The sequence below is a fragment of the Takifugu rubripes genome, chromosome 19 (assembly GCF_901000725.2).
Source record: "Takifugu rubripes chromosome 19, fTakRub1.2, whole genome shotgun sequence".
In the NCBI taxonomy this organism is placed as follows: Eukaryota; Metazoa; Chordata; class Actinopteri; order Tetraodontiformes; family Tetraodontidae; genus Takifugu; species Takifugu rubripes.
Window position 1 is genome coordinate 1,389,125 of NC_042303.1, and position 26,336 is coordinate 1,415,460.

The following is a 26,336-nucleotide window of genomic DNA, read 5'->3' on the forward strand; positions in this document are numbered from 1 at the left end:
GGAGAAAGTATATTTTTGATAGGTAGATATAGAACAAGTTAATATTTTTAATTTTTAAAATATCCAAAATAATTTGGATTATATCGCAACCTTTAAATATCCTGTATAGTTCCACTTGTTTTGCGTTTTTGGCTTTTTAATGCAGTTTTTTTTTAAAGAATCCTCCGCGCCAGTAGGTGGCGGTATGCACGTCGCAAGTTACTGATGCAGCAGGGGAATAAACGAAGAAGAGAAGACTACCAGCAGCAGCAGTAGAAGAAGAAGAGCGACGCAGCGGTGTCGTCTTTGAAAACATTGTGCACTTGTAGTTCACTGTTGAAGAACTTTTGTCATTAACTCTTCCGTATTCTATTTATTATGAAGAACCGGAGGCGGCGGCGTGTTTTTCTGCCCTGAGACGTGTTCATTAACCACAACAAATGAAAGAACCGTGCGTGGCAGGTCGTTTTTAAGCTTATATTTCACTTCCGGTTCTAATTCGATGCTTTAGGTCAGAAGCGGGACAAACCCTGACCCCGAAGAGCTTGGTTAAACCCCGTTTTGGCCAGGGACTTGATGCTTAAGCACCTCTCCTCTGCTCTCGGACTGCTGCCCTGCCGAGTGCGCGTTCCTTCTGCGCGCTCCCTCGCTCGATCCTTCCCCTGCTCGGGGACCATGGAACGAGCAGTGGTGCGATGCCTCCCCGGCGAGCTGAAACTCACCATATCCTTCTGCTTGGGCGGCAGCCACAAACACATGCTGCGGGATCAGGGTGAAGCCTTGGGCAAGGTCCTGGCCCGCATCTCCAACGGCATCGCCAAGGGCCAAGGTAAGGCCAAGAAGGCAAAGAAGACGGGCCAGCAGCCCCCGGGGCCACGGGAGCCCACCTTGGTGAAGCTGTACCACGACGGGGCCGAGGTGGGGGATGCGGTGCTGAACTCGGAGGCCTGGAAGGATGGAGCCGTGCTGCAGGTGGGGGACGTTAAATACTGGGTGCAGAGGAATCCCCCCACCCTCACCACGGCTGAACTCCCGGCGTCCCTGCTGGCCGGGTATCCCGTCTGTCCCCACCTGGCAGTGGAGTTCGGGAGCCTCCAAGACTGCGAGTATTGCTGGTACAAAGAAGGAGCACCAAGCCCGAGGTGATGCATGTGTGCGGCAGAATTCAGAATTCAGCCCTTCGGGGAGCATCAGAGTCCGTTTCTAACGGTCAGGTGTCGATGTCGTTGATGTTGATGTGTTGTAGCTCCGCAGCTGCTGAGGACCCCTCCAGTTGGGTCAAGGTCGGGGGCCTGAGGGTCTACACGCCATCCAACCAGGACATTGGCTGGAGGCTGAAACTGGTCTGCACTCCTAAAGATGGACTCCGGAGCGGCCTGTCCAAGGAGCTGGTCTCCGCGGGCGCTGTGGAGGCGGGGCCGGGCGCGTGCACGTTCGACGTCCGCCACATGTACACCGCGAAAGGGACGGAGTGGCCCACTGTGAGGGTGGTGTCCTACAACATCCTGGCGGACGTCTACGCCCAGACGGAGCTGTCCAAGACCGTGCTGTACCCGTACTGCGCCTCCTACGCCCTGCAGCTGGACTACAGGCAGAGCCTGATCAAGAAGGAGCTGGCGGGCTACAACGCTGACGTCGTGTGTCTGCAGGAAGTCGACAAAGGTGAGGGAGTCTGAGCCCCCTCCTGCAGGGGGCGCCAGGGTCCGACAGGCTTCCTGTGTGTTTGTGCTCTTAAACGGGGACTCTGGTTCCGGCAGGCGTGTTCGCTGACAGTCTGACTCCGGCTCTGGATGCCTTTGGTCTGGACGGCGTCTTCAGGATCAAAGACAAGCAGCACGAAGGCCTCGCCACGTTCTACCGCAGGTCCGAAGGTGTCCATGCTCCGTTGTGCCTGTGTGCTGCTGAAAGTAAAGATCCAGTCTCTGGCTTCTCATTCCCAGACGTTTTAGTCCTAAAATATTCCACCTCGCTTTCGTCGTAGATCCCGGTTCAACCTGCTGAGTCGTCACGACATTGTCCTGAGCGTGGCCTTGACCTCTGACCCCATGCATTCTGAATTACTGGAGAGGATTTCGACCAACCATACCCTGAAAGAACGGATGCTGAAGAGATCCACCAGCCTGCAGGTACCAGGATACGCAGCAGTCTGCTTGCAACCCTCCCCCAGGGCTTCCATCCCATTCGGCTTTTGTACATTAGAAAGTCACGTGGACGTTGTGACCCTGGTCTTCCCCGACTCCCTGCAGGTCTCCGTGTTAGAGGACCTGATGGTGCCTGGCAGGAAGGTGTGTGTGGCCAACACACACCTGTACTGGCACCCCAAAGGTACCCGTGGCCTGCTGTTGGAACGCCCCAACACACACACACACACACACACACACACACACACACACACACACAGGGATGTCTGCAGAAGAGTAATGTCTCTTTTAACAGGGGGCAACATCCGCTTGCTTCAGATGGGCGTGGCTCTGAAGCACCTGAGTCATGTGATCAGCGACGTGGCGCCCGGAGCTCCTCTGCTCTTCTGTGGCGACTTTAACTCCAGCCCCGCCTCCGGTAACTCCCCGCAGGTGTCCTGGGCCTCATTATGAGCAGGACTGGTGTCACGCTGTCCTGCTGTTGTGTGTCGATGAAGGTGTGTTCCAGCTGATCGCCGAGGCCGCGGTCCCTCGGCAGCACGCGGACTGGAGCAGCTCTGGGGCGGACGAGTCCTGCGGCGTGGAGCTGCGCTCGGCCTTCCCGCCGTTCCTCAGCGCCTGCGCCCAGCCGGCCTACACCAACTACGTGGGAGGGTTCCACGGCTGCCTGGACTACATCTTCATCCAGCCGGACCACATGCAGGTACGGATGTGGGCCAAGGGAGCGGCACAGGTGGCACCACCCCCTCCTGAAAGCACCTCCAACAGTGGACGCTCCTGCCAATAAACTAGATCACATGGCTTTACATCAGTTATTTTGCTGTTGGAGCTTTAATAAAGGTCAGAAGAAAGGTGAGTAACGGGCCGAGACGCTGCTGTTTGTGCAGGTGGAGCAGGTGATTCCTCTGCCGTCCCACCAGGAGGTTACCACGCACGAGGCTCTGCCGAGCGTGGCTCACCCCTCTGACCACATCGCCCTCGTGTGTGACCTCCTCTGGGCTCCTGGACACCAGTCGTAGAGCCGAGGAGCCAAGGTGTCCGTCTGCCTTTTTAAAAAGGATGGAAAGTTTGCGAGCAAGCCAGGTTGCAGCGTTTTTATTAGCATTACAGTTCTGGCTTTTATTTAGTGATACTGAGCACTTGAAATGTCAAATTTTTAAGGTGATGATTTACTTTGTTGGCAAGAAAAATGGAAAGTGACCATTACATTGACACGCTTGTAAACACACAGAATGGGCTTACAATGTAATACTATGGAAATAAAGCTCTTTAATCAATTAAGTCGTGTTAATTCTGTCTAAAACGCAGTTGCTTTTCTTTCTTTGAAAGTTTCAATGAATAAAGATACAGATTTATGGCTGCCGCTCATCCACGCCTCCTCGCCACGCTGTTTTCCCTGATTGGTCAGTCTTGCTAAGGAGGCGGGACTAAATGTCTGGCATGTACCATTTTATTAAAGGGGGGACAAAAGAATGACAAAGTTAAGAAGACACGGGGAGATACCAAGTGAAAGGCAGCCGTTAAAATAAGAAGACGCAACTAAAAGAAAATTAAATTTCAAATATGAAAGTGATTGCAATTTTCCCTTTTTTGAAACCTTACATGATGGTTGAAACACCCCCGCACTACTGATCGCTTTTTGAGTCATATCGTAAAGCTTATTGGAATAATTACACCAGTCCGGAAGCTGGGTGTTTTGGAATTTAAAATAAAATCAAACATAAGACCCTGTCAAACGTGACCAACACAGACCACATTTTAGCAGTACTTTTTCTGTTTTTACTATAAACTAATAGATATGTTTAACACGTTTAAAAACAAATAAAAGAACTAAAGACACGGGGAACCACTGCAGCGATTGGGAAATGGCTGCAATGTGCTCCCACTCTCTGTTTCTTGTCAGCACTCGAGTTGTTTTGGGTTTTTTTTTTTTTTTTTGGAAGAATTTTAGATTAAAAAGGCTCTTTTTTTAAAAGACCAGAGCCCAGAGTCTGAGAGAGAACTGGGAAGATTCTGGCTTTATTCTTAAACTGGAAAAAACTATCTTACTCTTGTTTTTAATGTGTGGGAGAAAACAGCCCGGAGTCAGAACACCCACCCAGATTATGTGAAAATGTCATAAAACCTGTTTCGTCTATGTGTAGGTGCTGTAAAAAATTTGCTGCAGCCCTCGATGACATGCTTTACCTCAGGGAGTCTCGGGTCAGATATCTGATCTTACAAAGTTAAAATCGGTCAGGTAGGAGAGAAACCAGTTAAAAACAGGTTCCCATGTTATTGCTCGGAACTGCTTTTCTCCAGTGTCACATTTCCGCCCATCACAAATCAATGGATGAAGTTGTGCTGTAACGCGACGGTGCTTTTATTTTGAAAGTGCCGAGCGGATGTTGTAATGATCGTTGCGTCGAACCTGACGACGACCGCCCAAACAGGAAGCCAAACATAGTAGTAGCAGTAGTGCAGTTCTACGTGTCATTGCGGCACTTTCAGGGCTTCATACATCCTATTTCTTCCTCCCCCGAAGGAAAACCCTGTAAGGTAAATTCTTTATTATCCTCCTTTATACAGCCACACCAGACATGGACTCCTACACAGCTATAGTCGGCAGTTTATAGTCCATGTGTGCAAAGAAATTGAAAGTTAGCTAGCGCGGCTAATGTGAGCGTCTACTTGAGTATTCTTTTACACCTAAAAGTTATACTTAATGGGACAATTTTCTGTCGAGTACATTTGTAGTTATGTTATTGTACCGCCAACTTTTCTGCGGTTTACTACCGAATCACTGAAACACCACATTTTATCTATTGGGACATCACATATATTAGCATTCTTAGCATTATTAACCTTGTTCCTGCATCGGCTGTAGCTGAAAGGGGCTTTAAATGCACGGCTTTAGGTGACGTCTGACTAAATTATAGAGGAAATCACTGAATCAGCTGTGAAGATTGTGGCTAAACTCATGATGGGTGAGAAATGAGAAGGTTTCCCTTCCCTGGGGCATCCCTGGATCTTCGTGCCTGGACGTCCTCACCCAGCTGTGCCATCTTAGTGACCCCGATGTTCAACGGGGATCTGAATGTTCTGGTTGGTCCAGTCGGGCTGGGGTGTCTGTCACTACACAATGAGAAAGAATCCAACTGGTTCTTCGGTGTGAGCTCACAATGCCGGTTTGTGATGAGGATTCCATAGGTAGCACGTTCCATTCCAGCACAAGGGGCAATTAAACCAGCTTAGATCCTCCAGCGGGTTCCTTCATGTTTAAAGCCTCTAAAAAGAATACCCTGCATCCTATAATCACGGATGACATTTACTCACAAACAATGGGAAAAAGCGGTTGTCATGTTTGGAATCCATCTTTAAATATGAGCGTAAGATATTTTCTCACCTCACCCCTTTGTGATATTGCAATCGCGGCGTGACTCCCCTTTTTGCCCAGGCTGGTTGCCCTGGCAACGGTTACTCGCAGATAACGACATGAGGGCCCTGATCCTTGTGGGAGGCTATGGAACCCGGCTCCGGCCGCTGACCCTGAGCGTGCCCAAACCTCTGGTGGAATTCTGCAACAAACCCATCCTGCTCCACCAGGTGGAGGCCCTGGTTAAGGTAGGGGGGACCCCCCGCGCGGTGAACGCCTCCGCTTGGCCTGCACACCTGACGCTCCTCTTTTCTCTCCCGGATGTCCCCAGGCCGGCGTGGACCACGTGGTTCTGGCCGTCAGCTACATGTCCGAGCTCCTGGAGCGAGAGATGAGAGTGCAGGAGCAGAGGGTACGTATGGGCCGCCCCCGTCACGTCCTGTCCCTCCTCACAGATCCCTAACGAGCCCGTTCGCGGGTCCTAATGCCAGATCTGACCTGGGTCCTAATGCCAGATCTGACCTGGGTCCTAATGCCAGATCTGACCTGACCATATTTCTCCCCCAGCTCGGGATTCGCATTTCCCTGTCCCACGAGGAGGAGCCCCTGGGAACAGGTGAGCCCGCCCCCGTGGCCTCTTCTGCCCTCGGTGACAGGAAGCATCACGCGTTCCCGCCCCTCTCTGCTTTCTCCCCCCAGCCGGCCCCCTGGCGCTGGCCCGGGAGCTGCTCACCGCCGACGAGGAGCCGTTTTTTGTCCTCAACTCGGACGTGATCTGCGACTTCCCCTTCAGAGACATGCTGCAGTTCCACCGCGACCACGGGAGGGAGGGGACCATTGTGGTGAGACCCCGCCGCTGACAGACACGCCCGTTCCCTCCCCCGCTTGTCCAGCGTCCCCGTGTGCTTCTTCAAGGTGACGCGGGTGGAGGAGCCCTCCAAGTACGGCGTGGTCGTCTTCAACCCCGGCGACGGCAAGATCGAGCGATTCGTGGAGAAGCCGCAGGTGTTCGTGTCCAACAAGATCAACGCCGGCATGTACATCTTCAACCCCAGCATGCTGCGCCGGATACAGGTGCCGCTCCGCCTCGGTGCGCACGTGCAGCACAGCGCCGTTATCGGGGAAATCTGACGCACGCGTGTGCGTGTGTGTGTGTGTGTGTGTGTGTGTGTGTGTGTGTGTGCAGCTGAAACCAACATCTATAGAGAAGGAGATCTTCCCCGTCATGGCAGAGGAAGGACATCTTTACTCCATGGAGCTAAAGGGTAACCACGCCGCACCGCTCGTTCCATCTTTTGGGAGGGGCGGAGGAGACAGACGGAACCCGTAGGACGGGGGGGGGGGCAAATCCAGCCCTCCAGGGCCGGATCCAAGCCAGAGTTTCTGTCCTACAGGTCAACACCTTCACCTGGGGCTCCATTTACCTGGTGAGAGCGGTTTCTCCCTGGTAGGATGCAAAACCTGGCTGGATTCCAGCCTTCATGGACTGGACTTGCCCATCAGAGGAGGTCAAATCCATTCCCCGAGGGTTGGATTTAAGCCGATTTCCATCCTACCAGGCAGGAAATGCTTTCACCCAGGGAGATGGAGCCCCAGGTGAAGGTGTTGACCTGTAGGACAGAAGGTCCGGCTTGGATCCGGCCCTGGAGGGCTGGATTTGACCTCCTCTGATGGGCAAGTCCAATCCATGAAAGCTGGAATCCAGCCAGGATTTCCATCCTACCAGGGAGAACCCGCTCTCACCCAGGTAAATGGAGCCCCAGGTGAAGGTGTTGACCTGTAGGACAGAAGGTCCGGCTTGGATCCGGCCCTGGAGGGCTGGATTTGCCCCCCCCTGCCGTGGGACACCAGAACCCCGGTTGGCACTGATGACTAATACTAACACCAGCTGTGGGTCCTGGGAGGTTTGAAGTTTCCAGAGGGGCAAAAATCCCCCGGGGGGTTCCGGTGTGTGTTAAAGGGGTCGCTTGGTTCCGTCCACCCACACCCCCTCCCCGTCTGCCCGTAGGGTTCTGGATGGATATCGGGCAGCCCAAGGACTTCCTGAAGGGGATGTGCATGTACCTCCAGTCCCTGCGCCAGCAGGCGCCCGAGAAGCTGCGCACTGGCCCCGGTTTCCTCGGCAACGTTCTCGTGGTGAGTTGCGGTCGGCCCCTCTTGCACGCGGCCCCTGCTCCCGCCCTGGAGGTCAAAGGTCATTTCCCTCTCCCGCAGGACCCGACGGCAAAGATCGGGGTGAACTGCACCATCGGGCCCAACGTGACCATCGGGGCCGGCGTGGTGGTGGAGGACGGCGTGAGGATCAAGCGCTGCACCGTCCTCAAGGCGTCGCGGGTCCGGTCCCACTCCTGGTTGGAGAGCTGCATCGTGGGCTGGAGCTCCTCCGTGGGCCAGTGGGTAGGTGCCCCTCTATCGGCCTGACGAGGCAGCGGGAGCATTTCCCACAATGCTGTGCGACTCCTCGTCCCCGCAGGTTCGGATGGAGAACGTCTCCGTGCTGGGGGAGGACGTGATCGTCAACGACGAGCTCTACCTGAACGGCGCCAGCGTCCTGCCTCACAAGTCCATCAATGAGTCGGTGCCGGAGCCGCGGATCATCATGTAGGCAGCGCCGCCCGCCGGAGCACCAGCACGCCGCGGCCCGGGCTCCCCAGGGCCCGCCGGGGCTGCTCTTCACTCGTTCATTTGAGCCCCAGCATCGAACCTTCCGGGCCGGCGTGTTTCTGTGGCTCAAAGAGCAGCCGGACCTGCAGGACCTGAAGTATCAAACACTGGGGAGCTGGACGTCCGTCAGGTGGTGGGACAGACGGGAGACATGTTGGAGAGGGAGGGGGGGGCATCAATCTGAGGCTGCTGTGGGCTGGGCTGGGCCGGGACGGGCTGGGCTGGGCTGGGACAACGCTTTGAATGTGTGGGTGGATGTTAAGGAAACAAGTGTCCTATTCACTAATCGAGCTACATTGGGATCTTCTGGAAGTTACGTTTGGGTTGAAATGAAGTCGTGCCGGGTTTTACGTCTCATCGCTTTTCATATACGACAAGAATAAAAAGCAGATTTTTGTTTTTAGAGCTCGCTGCCACTTGTAAAGTTTCATGACAGAGTTTATTTCCTGCTTTTTCCACATCTCATGTTTAGTTTTGGAGCCAAAATTCCACGGAAATGGTTTTGAACCGTTTTTGCTGCCCCCTGGAGGCGAAACATCACATCCTCCCACACTGATGTTGAGTTTCTGCTTTTTATTCCGTCTTAAAGTCATTTTAATTTACTAGCATTAATGAGTAATAATGTCCGCCCGAGTTAATTTTAAATCTTCTCAATTCAGACCTCTTTGTTAAAATGGTACATTTTAAAGAAGTGCTTTTCCTCAACGTCAGTTTTTGCAGTACATGCTGGCTAATTTGTTAACTTCTATGCACTAAGAGTTCTTGTGTGACAAAGACACAACAAAGGACACAAGTAAACAGAATAAGATATAAAATGCAACGTAGGTAGTAGCCTCGTCTTTGTGGAGCTAACGAGGGTTAATGAGGCCGGCGACCCTGCCATGAATCTGAGGTCGGAATCTTTCGACAGCCCTGGTTTTTTTGTTTGCTTTTGGCTGATCATGAGTCCATGTAGGACCCGTCTGTCTGTCTCTCTGTCTGTCTGTCTGTCTCTCTGTCTGTCTCTCTGTCTGTCCGTCTGTCCAGAGTCCAACTGCAGTGTGTTGAATGATCACGGTGTTTTTACGGTGCTGGAACTGTTGCGACTCCGCTAAACTGTCCGAACAAATGATTGATTCCTCAATGAAGTCTTTTTATATATATATATATATGTATATATATCTATAAAAGAATAATATAATCACTACTGAGCAAGTCACTGTGTGTTTCATTTCTCTATTTTGGCAGAAATGTCCATAAAATGCGTTTTTATTTTGAAAAATCAAAGGTTTTGTGCGCCGTAGTTGTGTCCGCGTCCAGCAGGGGGCGCTGCTGGCCTTTACCCGCGCTCCCACGTGGCCCAGAAGCTGTGAAGGTGTTTGTGCTCAGCAGCCCGGCCAGGTGTGGAGGTTGTGGGCTCGATTCCCCGCACCCATATGTTCCAAACAGAGCTGTAGTCCTGAGGAGGAGGGGAGGAAGCCCCGGTGCTCCCCATTGGCTGAGGAGTTCTGCTCCGTTTCCTCTGAATGGCCGACGGGGAGCGGACAGGGAACCCCCCGTCCAAATTAAAACCACACACTGATCCGCGCTGACCCGGGTAAGCGTTCCCGTCTGCTGGAGAGGGAGACTGAGCGGAAGGTTCTGCACCAGAACCTGAACGTGGCTCCTCTCAGAATGGAGGAGGTGCCTGAGATATTCAGCACAACAGGCTGATTTCATTCCTCAGCCGGCCCAGCGGAGCGAGAGGAACTGGTGGGGGGAGCTCGTGTTTCCCTGGAAACCACAACGTGCTGGTTTCCCCTTCAGGGGCGTGTTGGAGCACATCCAGGGGCGCCAGAGACCTGCTGGGTCCACGTCGCAGAGTAGAACTCGCCAGAAACGGGAGAAAGGTGCGGAAAGGAGGAGCGACGGGAGAGGACCGGGTTTGGCAGCTCGTCTGGTGGCTGGGATGGTCTGGAAGTCCGGACGGCAGTGGGCGGAGCCAGAGAGGAAGTGTGGTCGACCAGACCCGCGGTGGGCGGAGCCAGAGAGGAAGTGTGGTCGACCAGAGAGGAATTTAAGGGCCCATTGTTCTGTTGGAGCAGGAGCAGAAGAGTCAGACATGGATGTGAGCTCGGCCACGGGGAAGGTAAGAGCAGGAACATCTGTATGGATAGGAACATCTGTATGGATAGGAACATCTGTATGGATAGGAACATCTGTATGGGCAGGGCAGGAACATCTGTATGGGCAGGGCAGGAACATTGTATGGGCAGCACAGGAACATCTGTATTGGCAGGGCAGGAACATCTGTATGGGCAGGGCAGTTACATCTGTATTGGCAGGGCAGGAACATTGTATGGGCAGGAACATCTGTATGGGCAGCACAGGAACATCTGTATTGGCAGGGCAGGAACATTGTATGGGCAGCACAGGAACATCTGTATTGGCAGGGCAGGAACATCTGTATGGGCAGGGCAGTTACATCTGTATTGGCAGGGCAGGAACATTGTATGGGCAGGAACATCTGTATGGGCAGCACAGGAACATCTGTATTGGCAGGGCAGGAACATCTGTATGGGCAGGGCAGTTACATCTGTATTGGCAGGGCAGGAACATTGTATGGGCAGCACAGGAACATCTGTATGGGCAGGGCAGGAACATTGTATGGGCAGCACAGGAACATCTGTATTGGCAGGGCAGGAACATCTGTATTGGCAGGGCAGGAACATCTGTATTGGCAGGGCAGGAACATCTGTATGGGCAGGGCAGTTACATCTGTATTGGCAGGGCAGGAACATTGTATGGGCAGGAACATCTGTATGGGCAGCACAGGAACATCTGTATTGGCAGGGCAGGAACATTGTATGGGCAGCACAGGAACATCTGTATTGGCAGGGCAGGAACATCTGTATGGGCAGGGCAGTTACATCTGTATTGGCAGGGCAGGAACATTGTATGGGCAGCACAGGAACATCTGTATTGGCAGGGCAGGAACATTGTATGGGCAGCACAGGAACATCTGTATTGGCAGGGCAGGAACATCTGTATTGGCAGGGCAGGAACATCTGTATTGGCAGGGCAGGAACATCTGTATGGGCAGGGCAGTTACATCTGTATTGGCAGGGCAGGAACATTGTATGGGCAGCACAGGAACATCTGTATTGGCAGGGCAGGAACATCTGTATGGGCAGGGCAGTTACATCTGTATTGGCAGGGCAGGAACATTGTATGGGCAGCACAGGAACATCTGTATGGGCAGGGCAGGAACATCTGTATTGGCAGGGCAGGAACATCTGTATTGGCAGGGCAGGAACATTGTATGGGCAGCACAGGAACATCTGTATGGGCAGGGCAGGAACATCTGTATTGGCAGGGCAGGAACATCTGTATGGACAGGGCAGGAACATCTGTATTGGCAGGAACATCTGTATGGGCAGGAACATCTGTATGGGCAGGAACATCTGTATGGGCAGCACAGGAACATCTGTATGGGCAGGGCAGGAGCATCCGTATGGTAGGGCAGGAACATCTGTATTGGCAGGAACATCTGTATGGGCAGGGCAGGACCGGAGGCATAGCTGGAGGTCAGAGGTCACAGGTCAGAGGGCAAACGATGCACCGCAGCCACGGAGTTTTGATGAGTAGCGTGACAACATCTGCTTTAAATGACCACAGAAGCTGGAGCGTCCGTCCAGGTGTGTTGGTGTTCATCTCTCTCTGAGCCGGTTCGTTCTGGCCCCTGTCCGTTCTGGCCCCTTTGTCCGTTCTGGCCCCTTTGTCCGTTCTGGCCCCTTTGTCCGTTCTGGCCCCTGTCCTTTGTGACCCTCTGTCCGTTCTGGCCCCTGTCCTTTGTGACCCTCTGTCCGTTCTGGCCCCTGTCCGTTCTGGCCCCTGTCCGTTCTGGCTCCTGTCCGTTCTGGCCCCTGTCCTTTGTGACCCTCTGTCCGTTCTGGCCCCTGTCCTTTGTGACCCTCTGTCCGTTCTGGCTCCTGTCCGTTCTGGCCCCTTTGTCCGTTCTGGCCCCTGTCCGTTCTGGCTCCTGTCCGTTCTGGCTCCTGTCCGTTCTGGCCCCTGTCCGTTCTGGCCCCTTTCCTTTGTGACCCTCTGTCCGTTCTGGCCCCTGTCCGTTCTGGCCCCTTTCCTTTGTGACCCTCTGTCCGTTCTGGCTCCTGTCCCTTCTGGCCCCTGTCCTTTGTGACCTTCTGTCCGTTCTGGCTCCTGTCCGTTCTGGCCCCTTTGTCCGTTCTGGCCCCTTTGTCCGTTCTGGCTCCTGTCCGTTCTGGCCCCTGTCCTTCGTGACCCCCTGTCCGTTCTGGCCCCTGTCCTTTGTGACCCTCTTTCCATTCTGGCCCCTGTCCGTTCTGGCTCCTGTCCGTTCTGGCCCCTGTCCTTTGTGACCCTCTGTCCATTCTGGCCCCTGTCCTTTCTGACCCCCTGTCCGTTCTGGCCCCTGTCCTTTCTGACCCCCTGTCCGTTCTGGCCCCTGTCCGTTCTGGCTCCTGTCCGTTCTGGCCCCTGTCCTTCGTGACCCCCTGTCCATTCTGGCCCCTGTCCTTTCTGACCCCCTGTCCGTTCTGGCCCCTGTCCTTTCTGACCCCCTGTCCGTTCTGGCCCCTGGCTCCCTCACACCAGGCTCATCTAACCCTGCGGATCAGCACCACCTGTCATGGTTGAGCCCCCGGCTCCATTTGCCCCCCAGAGCTGGAAACTCTGAGGTCAGGAAGATGGAAATAACCCAGCCAAGGTGCAGCCAGCAGCCATTCAGGCTCTTTGGGAGAGTTCCTGACCAGACCAAGACCAGCATCAGTGGTTAGAGGGACCTGTTGAGTCCTCTTATAGAGCCCTAGATCAGCGCTCACGTGCTCTTTACGTGCGCGTAGCAGCGGGCGGGATGAGGAGATCATGTATGGAGTCAGACAGTGCCGATATCTGGAGGGCTGCAGCACGTCTGTGGTTGATGGTAAACAGGAAACCAGCAGATCAGAGGCCCCCTCGCTGACCTCCCCCTCGCTGACCTCCCCCTCGCTGACCTCCCCCTCGCTGATCTCCAGCTCCTTATCTGACCGTTCCCCCTCGCTGACCTCCCCCTCACTGACCTCCCCCTCGCTGATCTCCAGCTCCTTATCTGACCGTTCCCCCTCGCTGACCTCCCCCTCGCTGACCTGCCCCTCGCTGACCTCCCCCTCGCTGATCTCCAGCTCCTTATCTGACCGTTCCCCCTCGCTGACCTCCCCCTCGCTGATCTCCAGCTCCTTATCTGACCGTTCCCCCTCACTGACCTCCAGCTCCTTATCTGACCGTTTCCGCCTCGCTGACCTCCAGCTCCTTATCTGACCGTTCCCCCTCGCTGACCTCCAGCTCCTTATCTGACCGTTCCCCCCTCGCTGACCTCCGGCTCCTTATCTGACCTCCAGGTCCTTATCTGACCGTTCCCCCTCGCTGACCTCCGGCTCCTTATCTGACCGTTCCCCCCTCGCTGACCTCCAGGTCCTTATCTGACCGTTCCCCCTCGCTGACCTCCAGCTCCTTATCTGACCTCCAGCTCCTTATCTGACCGTTCCCCCTCGCTGACCTCCAGGTCCTTATCTGACCGTTCCCCCCTCGCTGACCTCCAGGTCCTTATCTGACCGTTCCCCCCTCGCTGACCTCCGGCTCCTTATCTGACCGTTCCCCCCTCGCTGACCTCCGGCTCCTTATCTGACCTCCAGCTCCTTATCTGACCGTTCCCCCCTCGCTGACCTCCAGGTCCTTATCTGACCGTTCCCCCCTCGCTGACCTCCAGCTCCTTATCTGACCGTTCCCCCCTCGCTGACCTCCAGGTCCTTATCTGACCGTTCCCCCTCGCTGACCTCCAGCTCCTTATCTGACCTCCAGCTCCTTATCTGACCGTCTCCACCTCGCTGACCTCCAGCTCCTTATCTGACCGTCTCCACCTCGCTGACCTCCGGCTCCTTATCTGACCTCCAGCTCCTTATCTGACCGTTCCCCCCTCGCTGACCTCCGGCTCCTTATCTGACCTCCAGCTCCTTATCTGACCGTTCCCCCCTCGCTGACCTCCAGCTCCTTATCTGACCGTTCCCCCCTCGCTGACTTCCCCCTCGCTGACCTCCGGCTCCTTATCTGACCGTTCCCCCCTCGCTGACCTCCAGCTCCTTATCTGACCTCCAGCTCCTTATCTGACCGTCTCCACCTCGCTGACCTCCAGCTCCTTATCTGACCTCCAGCTCCTTATCTGATCGTTCCCCCCTCGCTGACCTCCGGCTCCTTATCTGACCGTTCCCCCCTCGCTGACCTCCAGCTCCTTATCTGACCTCCAGCTCCTTATCTGACCGTCTCCACCTCGCTGACCTCCAGCTCCTTATCTGACCTCCAGCTCCTTATCTGACCTCCAGCTCCTTATCTGACCGTCTCCCCCTCGCTGACCTCCAGCTCCTTATCTGACCTCCAGCTCCTTATCTGACCGTCTCCACCTCGCTGACCTCCAGCTCCTTATCTGACCTCCAGCTCCTTATCTGACCGTCTCCCCCTCGCTGACCTCCAGCTCCTTATCTGACCTCCAGCTCCTTATCTGACCGTCTCCCCCTCGCTGACCTCCAGCTCCTTATCTGACCTCCAGCTCCTTATCTGACCGTCTCCCCCTCGCTGACCTCCAGCTCCTTATCTGACCGTCTCCCCCTCGCTGACCTCCAGCTCCTTATCTGACCTCCAGCTCCTTATCTGACCTTCTCCCCCTCGCTGACCTCCAGCTCCTTATCTGACCTCCAGCTCCTTATCTGACCGTCTCCCCCCTCGCTGACCTCCAGCTCCTTATCTGACCTCCAGCTCCTTATCTGACCGTCTCCCCCTCGCTGACCTCCAGCTCCTTATCTGACCTCCAGCTCCTTATCTGACCGTCTCCCCCTCGCTGACCTCCAGCTCCTTATCTGACCTCCAGCTCCTTATCTGACCGTCTCCCCCTCGCTGACCTCCAGCTCCTTATCTGACCTCCAGCTCCTTATCTGACCGTCTCCCCCTCGCTGACCTCCAGCTCCTTATCTGACCTCCAGCTCCTTATCTGACCGTCTCCCCCTCGCTGACCTCCAGCTCCTTATCTGACCTCCAGCTCCTTATCTGACCGTCTCCACCTCGCTGACCTCCAGCTCCTTATCTGACCTCCAGCTCCTTATCTGACCGTCTCCCCCTCGCTGACCTCCAGCTCCTTATCTGACCTCCAGCTCCTTATCTGACCGTCTCCCCCTCGCTGACCTCCAGCTCCTTATCTGACCTCCAGCTCCTTATCTGACCTCCAGCTCCTTATCTGACCGTCTCCCCCTCGCTGACCTCCAGCTCCTTATCTGACCTCCAGCTCCTTATCTGACCGTCTCCCCCTCGCTGACCTCCAGCTCCTTATCTGACCTCCAGCTCCTTATCTGACCGTCTCCACCTCGCTGACCTCCAGCTCCTTATCTGACCTCCAGCTCCTTATCTGACCGTCTCCCCCTCGCTGACCTCCAGCTCCTTATCTGACCTCCAGCTCCTTATCTGACCTCCAGCTCCTTATCTGACCTCCAGCTCCTTATCTGACCTCCAGCTCCTTATCTGACCGTCTCCCCCTGGCATTGCTGACGTGCTTGGAATGACTGAATCATTCTCCACTTATCATCCTGCTAAATTTAGAGCCCCCTCATTGCTAAAAAATGCATTTCTCTCTTCTGTTCATTTCTAATCCAGCCGTGAGATGTTCTCTGCTGCTGAAGTTCAGCGTTAAAACAAAGCGGATGGTCTCTACCGAGGTCAGATGTTGGGAGCTGTGAGGACTCTCATGTCCTCTTTCCCTCAGAGCTCCGATGTCTGTATAAAAACCTCTCAGGAAACAGTTGTTGTTGCTGCTTTTTATGGTCTCAGAAGTGATTTTTGATGTCTCCCAGATGACATCAGCGCGCTAATGTCAGGGTTAATGTTCCACCAGCGTTACTGGGCAATAAATCCAGGGGAACCAAAAATGGTCAGAACTGGGGGGGAGTCATATTTATCATCATTTGTCATTGAGTGTTTCTCCTCAGTCGTGCTGAAGAACTTCTGAATCACCTCTGAGCTCACTCACATCTGAGTCCCATCTGACCCCCCCTCCCAGAGAAGCACCACGAAGTCCAGCTTCTTCCTCCTCAAAGGTGTTCTCCTCCTGCTCCCGTCAGCCTGCTCCTGAGGGCTTCACAACCTCTCCTCCTGCTCCTGCTCCTCCTTCCTTCTCCTCCTCCTCCTCCTCCTCCTGCTCCTCCTCTTCCTCCTGCTCCTTCTCCTTCTCCTTCTCCTGCTCCTGCTCCTGCTCCTCCTCCTGCTCCTGCTGTCTCCATCCTGACCCATCAGACCCAGCAACACACACTCATCTGTCCTCCCCTCCAGTCCTCCCACATCCATAACATGCATGATCCGGCGAGTCCTGTTTGTGGACACCGTTCCGGGACGCTGTGAGCAGGAGGCAGGTTCCTCGGGCGTTCCTCATCGTGGCGTTCCTCCTCGTGGCGTTCCTCCTCGTGGCGTTCCTCCTTGGGCGTTCCTCCTCGTGGCGTTCCTCCTTGGGCGTTCCTCCTCCTGGCGTTCCTCCTCGTGGCGTTCCTCCTCCTGGCATTCCTCCTCGTGGCGTTCCTCCTTGGGCGTTCCTCATCGTGGCGTTCCTCCTCGTGGCGTTCCTCCTCATGCCGTTCCTCCTCGGGCATTCCTCCTCGTGGCGTTCCTCCTTGGGCGTTCCTCCTCCTGGCGTTCCTCCTCGTGGCGTTCCTCCTCATGCCGTTCCTCCTCGGGCGTTCCTCCTCGTAGCGTTCCTCCTTGGGCGTTCCTCCTCCTGGCGTTCCTCCTCCTGGCATTCCTCCTCGTGGCGTTCCTCCTCGGGCGTTCCTCCTCCTGGCGTTCCTCCCCGTGGCGTTCCTCCTCCTGGCGTTCCTCATCGTGGCGTTCCTCCTCCTGGCGTTCCTCCTCCTGGCGTTCCTCCTCCTGGCGTTCCTCCTCCTGGCGTTCCTCCTCGGGCGTTCCTCCTCGTGGCGTTCCTCCTCGGGCGTTCCTCCTGGCGTTCCTCCTCCTGGCGTTCCTCCTCGTGGCGTTCCTCCTCGTGGCGTTCCTCTTCGTGGCGTTCCTCCTCCTGGCGTTCCTCCTCGTGCCGTTCCTCCTCGGGCGTTCCTCCTCGTGGCGTTCCTCCTCCTGGCGTTCCTCCTCGTGCCGTTCCTCCTCGTGGCGTTCCTCCTCCTGGCGTTCCTCCTCGTGCCATTCCTCCTCCTGGCGTTCCTCCTCCTGGCGTTCCTCCTCGTGGCGTTCCTCCTCGTGGCGTTCCTCCTCGTGGCGTTCCTCCTCGTGGCGTTCCTCCTCCTGGCGTTCCTCCTCCTGGCGTTCCTCATCGTGGCGTTCCTCCTCGGGCGTTCCTCCTCGTGGCGTTCCTCATCGTGGCGTTCCTCCTCCTGGCGTTCCTCATCGTGGCGTTCCTCCTCCTGGCGTTCCTCCTCCTGGCGTTCCTCCTCGGGCGTTCCTCCTCCTGGCGTTCCTCATCGTGGCGTTCCTCCTCGGGCGTTCCTCCTCCTGGCGTTCCTCCTCCTGGCGTTCCTCCTCGGGCGTTCCTCCTCGTGGCGTTCCTCCTCCTGGCGTTCCTCCTCCTGGCGTTCCTCATCGTGGCGTTCCTCCTCCTGGCGTTCCTCCTCCTGGCGTTCCTCCTCGTGGCGTTCCTCCTCCTGGCGTTCCTCCTCGGGCGTTCCTCCTCCTGGCGTTCCTCCTCGGGCGTTCCTCCTCGTGGCGTTCCTCCTCGTGGCGTTCCTCCTCGTGGCGTTCCTCCTCGTGCCGTTCCTCATCGTGGCGTTCCTCCTCGTGGCGTTCCTCCTCCTGGCGTTCCTCCTCCTGGCGTTCCTCCTCGTGGCGTTCCTCCTCCAGGCGTTCCTCCTCCTGGCGTTCCTCCTCGGGCGTTCCTCCCCGTGGCGTTCATCCTCCTGGCGTTCCTCATCGTGGCGTTCCTCCTCCTGGCGTTCCTCCTCCTGGCGTTCCTCCTCGTGGCGTTCCTCCTCGGGCGTTCCTCCTCCTGGCGTTCCTCCTCGTGGCGTTCCTCCTCCTGGCGTTCCTCCTCGTGGCGTTCCTCCTCCTGGCGTTCCTCCTCCTGGCGTTCCTCCTCGGGCGTTCCTCCTCATGCCGTTCCTCCTCCTGGCGTTCCTCCTCCTGGCGTTCCTCCTCGGGCGTTCCTCCTCGTGGCGTTCCTCCTCCTGGCGTTCCTCCTCCTGGCGTTCCTCCTCGGGCGTTCCTCCTCCTGGCGTTCCTCCTCCTGGCGTTCCTCCTCGTGGCGTTCCTCCTCGGGCGTTCCTCCTCGTGGCGTTCCTCCTCGTGGCGTTCCTCCTCGGGCGTTCCTCCTCCTGGCGTTCCTCCTCCTGGCGTTCCTCCTCCTGGCGTTCCTCCTCGTGGCGTTCCTCCTCCTGGCGTTCCTCCTCCTGGCGTTCCTCCTCATGCCGTTCCTCCTCATGCCGTTCCTCCTCGGGCGTTCCTCCTCGTGGCGTTCCTCCTCCTGGCGTTCCTCCTCCTGGCGTTCCTCATCGTGGCGTTCCTCCTCCTGGCGTTCCTCCTCCTGGCGTTCCTCCTCGTGGCGTTCCTCCTCCTGGCGTTCCTCCTCGGGCGTTCCTCCTCCTGGCGTTCCTCCTCGGGCGTTCCTCCTCGTGGCGTTCCTCCTCGTGGCGTTCCTCCTCGTGGCGTTCCTCCTCGTGCCGTTCCTCATCGTGGCGTTCCTCCTCGTGGCGTTCCTCCTCCTGGCGTTCCTCCTCCTGGCGTTCCTCCTCGTGGCGTTCCTCCTCCAGGCGTTCCTCCTCCTGGCGTTCCTCCTCGGGCGTTCCTCCCCGTGGCGTTCCTCCTCCTGGCGTTCCTCATCGTGGCGTTCCTCCTCCTGGCGTTCCTCCTCCTGGCGTTCCTCCTCGTGGCGTTCCTCCTCGGGCGTTCCTCCTCCTGGCGTTCCTCCTCGTGGCGTTCCTCCTCCTGGCGTTCCTCCTCGTGGCGTTCCTCCTCCTGGCGTTCCTCCTCCTGGCGTTCCTCCTCGGGCGTTCCTCCTCATGCCGTTCCTCCTCATGCCGTTCCTCCTCCTGGCGTTCCTCCTCGGGCGTTCCTCCTCCTGGCGTTCCTCCTCCTGGCGCCCCTGATCTGGGGGGGCAACAGGTGACGGCTATTGTGCTCACATATTTGTGGAGCTGGCTTGGCTGAGCGCTGCGGACGGATGAATCCTGGACACCGGTCGACTGTTTTAGCAGAGCCGTCATCAGGTGTCCTGCCAGAGACTTTCAGCCTTCTCCTCACTGTTGTTGCCCTCTGCATCTAACACACAGCCACACTCACTATTGGATTTCTATATTTGTGAGGACTTCCATAGACATAATGCACCCCCCAGCTCCTAACCCTCCACAGCTAATCCTCTAACCCTGACCCCTGACCCCTGACCTCAACCCAGTGCTATCGTCAACCTTAAACCCAGGTTTTAAACACACCTTTAAAATTGGAAGACCGGCCAAAATGTCCTCACTTTCTCAAATGTCCTCACTTTGCGTGTGTGCGTGACACATCCCGGAGGAGCTGTCGTGACACGTTGAAGGAGTAAAGCCAGTTCTAGCCGGTGGGAGAGGAACACGCTTTAAATCTGGCCCCATGTGAGATGGATCACCGGTGCTGAGGAACCAGAGAGCCCAGAACATGAGGCAGGACAGGCAACGGGACACGTTGGACGTCATTTTCAGGACATCCTTAGCAAGACCTTTGTAGTTCCCACCTATGGGAAGATCAGCACCGTCTGGGCTAAATGTCCACGCTGCTCCTGAGGAGGTGAATAATTAGGTGTTGGGATGACGGGAATGTTGGTCGGTTGGTGTTGATTTCACTGGGTGGAACAATGACATCATCCTGTGTGTGTGTGTGTGTGTGTGTGTGTGTTGTCCGCTGCCTTTTTTGTGCTCGCCCACTGAGGGAAGCTGAAAACCTCTCTGCCCGGACCTGATCCAAAAGACTCCGAGGCAAATCCAAACACCAGTGCAAATATTTATTAGCTCCACGAGGGAAAACGCAGCATTTGATTAATTCCAAAGCTCTTAGCAAACAGGGGTGGATATTTTAGAACAGTGGTGGGGCAGCCTGGAGACCCTCCGGGGAGATGACGCGACCCTGTGGAGGTCCGGTTCTGTCTGCTTCGTGTCCAGTCTGCTGTCAGGGGCGCTTGATAAATCCCCCTGGATTACCTGTACCGGCGTACCGCAGACACTAGGACGGGGCTCAGCTGGAGCCAACTGGGCAACGGTGACGCTGTCCCGTCTCTTCTCAGATGTGTGGACAGCAGAGGACGGGAGGGGCGTCCGGGTGCCTGGGGTGTAACGGCTGCTGCTCTGGGTTCCAGCCTCATCCCTGGAGGTCAGCACCACTCTTTGGTTACCGGTTCCATCATCAAGAGCTGGAACTTTGGTTCTTGGCTGGGCTAAACTGGTTTTTCTGTCCTCCTCTGACCCCCCCCCACGCCCCCCCCTTGCAGTAAGGCCTGCGTGACCTGCGGCTGCAGCGGCGTGGACCACGTCCCGGGGGGCGACGCCGAAGACGACCAGCACATGGGGCGCCTGCTCGCGGGCTCGCCCTGCTCCCATTTAACCACCAAGGTGAAGGGCGGGGGAGGCCTGCGCACGTACAAGAGGAACCGCATGATCGTGACCAACCCGGTGGTGTCCCGCAAGGACCCCACCTTCAACACCACCACCTACGACTGGGCGCCGGCCGGCCTCAACCAGACGCTGGTGAGTGACCTTCGTATCGCCGGGGCAACCGTGTCGCCCGCGCCTCGTGGAATCGGCGAGGGATTATTGGGCGCTCCTCTTCTTCCCCTCAGGCCATGCAGTTCATGCAGCTCATCCCGGAAGGCCAGCGTCCCGTCGCGGGGACGGCTGGAGCGCTGCAGCGCCGCAGGAAGCTCCTCACCCAGCTTCCTGTCTACGACCAGGACCCCATGAAGTGCCAGAGCCTGGCCAGTGAGGAGGAGGTGCTCCGCTCTTTACGCCGTGAACGCGTTGCGTAGCGTAGCGTAGCGGTGGCGCGCGGCGCTTCCCTCGTGGTCATTTGACCTCTTCTCGACCTCTTGCAGATTTCCTCCCTGCTGCTCTTTGTGAAGCGCTACAAAGAGGAGGTGCTGGGGGTCGGCGAGGTGGCCTTGCCTGGCGAGGGCGGAGCTCTGAGCGAAGCCGCCGCCCAACGACAGCTCAAAGACGGCGCCGACCATGGCTCTCCCCCTTCTACTGGCGGCTCCGCCAATGGAACCCACCAGAGCACCAAGACGGAATATGTGAGTCAACGCGGGGTCAACGCGGGGTCAACGCGGGGTCGCCCCGGGGTCAACGCGGGGTCGCCCCGGGGTCAACGCGGGGTGGTATTTACCCCAAAGTCTGACTCCGCCTTCCTCTCTCTCCGTAGCGCTGTAGCGGTTGCCAGGGCGACGTTCCCAAGGAGAGTCTGGCTGTCTATGCGGAGCGCGCCGGCTACCACGGCGCCCTGTGGCATCCCGGCTGCTTCGCCTGCTCAGTGTGCGGCCAGGGGCTGGTGGACCTGGTTTACTTCTGGGCCAATCAGAAGCTGTTCTGTGGGCGGCACTACTGCGAGAGCGTCTGGCCTCGCTGCTGCGGCTGCGACGAGGTGACTGGCGTCTTCGACTGACGTCTCTGGTGCCCGTTTCAGCCGATGCCGCCGCCCCATCACCCTCTTTCTTTCCCCTCAGCTCATCGTCGGCCAGGCGTTCCACACGGGAGGAGACGGCCGAAGGTGGCACCACCAGCACGGCTGCTGCTGGAGGTGCGGGCAGAGCCTGGAGCGTCCGTGCCAGCACCAGACGGAGCCCTCCGCCCTGACGCCAGCATTCTAAATACGGCGATATCCATGTTTAAAGGCGAGAGGCCCTCATCGGGGGCCAGTTTCTTTCATTTCGAGTGGTTCAAATATAGATTTAGTCCAGTTTAACGGGGGCAAACGTGTTCAAGACGCCTCATGATTGACCGGTAGATCCAGCAGACGGAGCAGAATGCTGCGCGAGGATGTTTCTAACCCTCCCTCAGGCCCACCTGGAGCTTCAGAAAGAGCCGCCGTGATGCGTTCACTGTGTGTTTAAGGGTGTGGGCGCGGAGACGCCGGCGGGACGCGTTCCCTCTCACGTCCCTTTAGGTGCAGTTAAAACGGCTGTTGAACCAAACCTCAGAAAACTGGAACAGCAGGAGAGACGCAGCAACACACACACACACGCACGCACGCACACACACACACACACACACACACACACACACACACACACCTTTACTGCTGCTATGCTGTTGTGTGCTCTAAAATCAGGTTTGCCAATAGCAGAATATTCCGAAACCTCTGATTTGGGATTAAATGCCACATCGAGATGAGCGCAAGTTAAAAAAGACTAAGAAGGAAAGTAAACTGGAAAGTGGAGCGCAAACAAAAGTGATACCACCTGACTGCGAGAGGATGATGTCATAGGTGCTTCTGGACGCTTTGTTGTTGTTGTTGTTGTTGTTTAAGTTGCAGCATGTATGAAAAGAACCTAAAAAAGGCTACCTGTTCACCTGCAGGGATCAATAACATCAGATTACGGTGCATGTTTCCATTGGGTTGGCACGTCGCTGCTTCCCTTCAGGAACTTCTGTCCCTCTGTCTCATCCTGTTTCTGTTTGGAATAAAAATCCGATTTGATTCAACCACAGTTGTCGTTTACACGTAACTTTAGGGAGCAGCTTTAACCCGCCGGATGTTCATCTCTTACCTTCCAGTGAATGTAAGCGTGTTATTATTCAAAGGCCCAATTTCCTCACCCTGTTTTTGTTAGGAATAGTCAGGGATTATGTGCCATGAGATCACAGAGGTGTGCGTGTGTGTGTGTGTGTGTGGGTGTGTGTTGACATACTTGTTGAGTAATGAGGACTATTTCCATGGTTTCTCCTGCAGCATTCCAGCTTGATTCCATCACCCATCTCCCTCTGAATCAAAAGGAAAAGGATATTTTTAGCCCCAAAGAGAGACGTGTTTGTATGATTCACGGCTTTTTATAGCCGTTCAAAGATCACCTTCCTATCCAGATTATTATTATTATTATTATTACACACACCCTGCAGCAGGGGAGGCATCCAAATCAAACCCAGGAACCAACAGAATTTAAACATGCTTTATCGAAGGGCTTTAGTGGGGAAGTTTCAGGACAAAAGTGTTTAAAGTGTAAAATATAAGATGGTACACTAGCCTGGAGGAGACAGGGTCGGTTATATGAGTTCTTAGGACCTGAACATGTGAGTGCGTTGACCCTCCTGACCTACGCTCCCACGGGCGCCACGGTTACAGATCAGTGCAGGAATCGGACTCCGACCCGGCCGACAGGACCCGGCAGACGATTAACCCGCTCTCCCCGACAGGTGAGACCACCGGAATCAGGCTCGGTCTCCAGCTGCCCCGGGAGTTGGGCCCCGGGAGTCGGGCCCCGGGAGTCGGGCCCCGGGAGTCGGGCCCCGGGAGTCGGGCTCCGGGAGTCGGGCCCCGGGAGTCGGGCTCCCGGTGTCCGCGGCAGCAGCTGAGTTCGATTTTCCTTTCTAAGGAGCACGCGGCGCCCTCGTGTGAGAGAACGGCGGCCCTGCAGCCTCAGTCGCTTTTGCGCCGACGGTCCCTGAACGCAGCACGTGCCCTTTAAAGGCGGATGAAAGGCTGTTGCGTAATGTGGGTTAAAGGGGAGGAGGAAGAGCCGACCGAATGGAGGACAGTCTTCACTGGCTGGCAACCTCCACAGGTCAGGTACTGTGCCTTTCCTCCTCATTTACGCAAAAATGTATACATCTATACGGCCGGTGGGCCGTGACGTCACCGCCCAGTGGCGTTTTAATTGTCTCTTTCAGAATTAACGCTTCAGCATGTGATGTTTAGACAGAATGCTTGTTCCTGACAAGTTCTCACTTTGCATCTGACAGGTCTGGTGTCTAGGAGAGCGCCATGCATAAACCTTAGGGGGAAATCCACAGGATTTCCAAACCAATACGTTAACATACGTGCTGCTTTATGTGGTCAGTGTTTGAGATTTTCCCCAAATAAACCCATTTTAATGACGTCAGCGTGGTTTTTGGATTGGATTTGGATCTTTAGACTAATCCAAACGGTCTGCTGACACCAACATTATGAAATAGATTATGAAACAGTTAAAAAAGATAAAAGATTTTACAATGTAGCCATTGAGGTGCAATTATGCTACGGTGGTGTTTCACAACAGGGAGCATATTTCATAATGCTTCTTTCATCATGACTTTAGAGGATGTGTCACATGTCCTGTACTTTAGAAACGATGATGATGATGTGAGAGGAAGTCCCCACTCGTCTGACAGAGGAAGAGTTCCCCAAGTTCAGGTCTGGACGAAGTATTCAGGAAGTACTTTAGAGCCCCGGAGAACTCTCCACCCTCTCCCGGCTCCAGAGTTGGACTTCAGCCATCATTGCCCACCAGTTTATGACCAAACCAGCAGTAAAAATACATTAGCATCATCTTAGCAACCGCTAACAGTGAGGATCCCACAATGGCTCCAACTGTGCTCAGCAGAGAGATGAGACCGTGAAACCGACCCGGCCCCGCTGGTGCCGCTCCCTCCCTCTGGCCACATCGATCAGAATCAGACTTCATGTGCGTGTTCTTCTGCAGACGTGTGCGGAGATGGAGCTGCTGATGCTGTCTGGAGGTGTTCTGCTCGTGCTGGTCCTCAGCTTGTTCCTGGCCTACTGGTTCTGGCCTGGAGCCCTCCTGAAGGCCTACAACTGGTAAAGCCAAACTCCTGATCCTGGAGTCATTCCGGGTCAGTCCCGTTCTCACTGCCAATAATCCTGACCAGGTACTGGCGCTGGAGGCTGGGGCTGGTGGTCCGGTTCTCCTACAGCGGAAGTTACCGCTTCTGTTATTCCAGCCGCGGAACACCAGGGGGCGCCACACCGTCGATCCTGCTGCTGCACGGCTTCTCTGCCAACAAGGACATGTGGCTGCCTTTAGTCACGGTAACACACACACACACGCACACACACACACGCACAAACACACGTATTAGTTTAAGCACTGGAGTGTTTTTCTTTCCCAGCACCTTCCCAGAAACCAGCACGTGGTGTGCGTGGACATGCCGGGCCACGAGGGGACCAGTCGCACAGGGGTGGAGGACTACAGCATCCAGGGTCAGGTCTTCAGGATCCACCAGGTTAGGAGTGCTAAATTGTCCCAGGTGTCTAAGCTGTGATCATGTGACCCCCCCCCCCCCCCCCCGTCTGCAGTTTGTGCGGAGCGTCGGTCTGGATCAAAGACCCTTCCATCTGGCCGGGGCATCGATGGGCGGGAACGTCGCCGGCGTCTACGCCGCCACCTACCCCACGCAGCTCTCCAGCCTCACTCTGATTTGCCCCGCAGGTCCGGCAGGCGTCTGATCCACGAGCCAGCGTCAACCTCGGGACTCAAAGTGTGTTTTTGGTCCATCCTCCAGGTCTGGTTTACCCTAAAGAAACCAAGTTCATCAACCATCTCAGGAACATGGAGCAGAGTCAGCAAGAGCAGCAGATCCCTCTGATCCCCTCCACGATCCAGGAGCTGGAGGACATGCTGGCTCTCTGCTGCTACAACCGGCCCAATCTGCCCCGGCAGGTACTCCGCTGGGCCTCAATTCAGGGCCTCTTGATTTACTCCGCCTTCTGTTACGGAAACACGGATGTTTACGAGCTGCGTTTCTAATCTCAGGCCATGAAGGGTCTCCTTAGCAACAGAATCCCCAACAACAACTTCTACAAAGAAGGTCAGAAGCATCCCATTATCCTTGTTTGGTTCCAGCATGGGGTTAGCAGCACCAGCCTTCTCCAACCCGTGTGTGTGTGTGTGTGTGTGTGTGTGTGTGTGGGGTTCAGTGTTCAAGGAGATCGTAGGAGAAAAGTCTCGCCACTCGCTGCAGGACAGCTTGCATCTGATCACAGCACCAGCGCAGGTGATCTGGGGGAAGGAGGACCAGGTAGGACGCTGCAAACGGACCGTTCCAACACCAAACAGAACCAAATATACCCGGTTCCTTTAAACACGGTTAAAACACGAACTTTAATATCAGCTAATATCACCGGTTCCAAGCAGGGAGAAAACTAATGGTCGTGTTGTTTATTGCTAATAAACTTGTGTCGGCCATCAGGTGGTGCACGTTTCCGGGGCAACGGTGCTGCAGGAAGCGCTGCCGAAC

At 55.9% G+C, this 26,336-nt stretch overlaps 5 protein-coding genes across 14 annotated transcripts in view; all 5 read left to right on the top strand.

The window, feature by feature from the left end:
• The window catches only part of LOC105418562 (WW domain-binding protein 11-like), a 1,118,483-nt gene that overhangs the window by 793,351 nt on the left and 298,796 nt on the right, over positions 1–26,336 (top strand). The gene's annotated exons all lie outside the window — the stretch shown is intronic.
• pde12 (phosphodiesterase 12) lies at positions 236–3,362 on the top strand. The gene is made up of 8 exons (XM_003976563.3): positions 236–1,121; positions 1,226–1,641; positions 1,737–1,842; positions 1,961–2,105; positions 2,226–2,304; positions 2,416–2,538; positions 2,618–2,823; positions 3,008–3,362. Exons 1-8 carry the CDS (start codon positions 556–558, stop codon positions 3,137–3,139), a joined length of 1,773 nt encoding a protein of 590 aa, XP_003976612.2. The 5' UTR covers positions 236–555; the 3' UTR covers positions 3,140–3,362.
• gmppb (GDP-mannose pyrophosphorylase B) lies at positions 4,530–8,544 on the top strand. Its single transcript, XM_029826850.1, has 10 exons — positions 4,530–4,658; positions 5,557–5,723; positions 5,807–5,887; positions 6,043–6,091; positions 6,175–6,317; positions 6,391–6,549; positions 6,662–6,740; positions 7,484–7,611; positions 7,690–7,872; positions 7,949–8,544. Exons 2-10 carry the CDS (start codon positions 5,595–5,597, stop codon positions 8,078–8,080), a joined length of 1,083 nt encoding a protein of 360 aa, XP_029682710.1. The 5' UTR covers positions 4,530–4,658; positions 5,557–5,594; the 3' UTR covers positions 8,081–8,544.
• lmcd1 (LIM and cysteine-rich domains 1) lies at positions 9,519–22,807 on the top strand. 2 transcript variants are annotated; one of them, XM_003976564.3, is made up of 7 exons: positions 9,519–10,246; positions 20,399–20,484; positions 20,603–20,858; positions 20,951–21,100; positions 21,203–21,400; positions 21,529–21,747; positions 21,830–22,807. In XM_003976564.3, the coding sequence occupies exons 1-7, from the start codon at positions 10,067–10,069 to the stop codon at positions 21,971–21,973; spliced, it is 1,233 nt and encodes a 410-aa protein (XP_003976613.2). In that variant the 5' UTR covers positions 9,519–10,066; the 3' UTR covers positions 21,974–22,807. The 2 variants fall into 2 exon arrangements, with proteins under 2 accessions (XP_003976613.2, XP_011615826.2); XM_011617524.2 differs by lacking the exon at positions 9,519–10,246 and adding an exon at positions 19,229–19,905.
• LOC101061228 (monoacylglycerol lipase abhd6-A-like) overlaps positions 23,658–26,336 on the top strand; it is a 3,058-nt gene continuing 379 nt past the window's right edge. Inside the window, exons 1-9 of one of the 2 annotated variants that reach the window (XM_011617526.2) lie at positions 23,658–23,884; positions 24,782–24,897; positions 24,969–25,128; positions 25,209–25,322; positions 25,396–25,528; positions 25,602–25,759; positions 25,853–25,907; positions 26,017–26,117; positions 26,289–26,336. The exon at positions 26,289–26,336 is cut by the window's right edge and continues 379 nt beyond it. In XM_011617526.2, coding sequence (XP_011615828.2) covers positions 23,795–23,884; positions 24,782–24,897; positions 24,969–25,128; positions 25,209–25,322; positions 25,396–25,528; positions 25,602–25,759; positions 25,853–25,907; positions 26,017–26,117; positions 26,289–26,336 — 975 coding nt within the window. In that variant the 5' untranslated portion in view covers positions 23,658–23,794. Of the gene's footprint in view, positions 23,890–24,781; positions 24,898–24,968; positions 25,129–25,208; positions 25,323–25,395; positions 25,529–25,601; positions 25,760–25,852; positions 25,908–26,016; positions 26,118–26,288 lie in introns of both variants that reach the window. The other variant, XM_003976558.3, reaches the window with a different exon arrangement.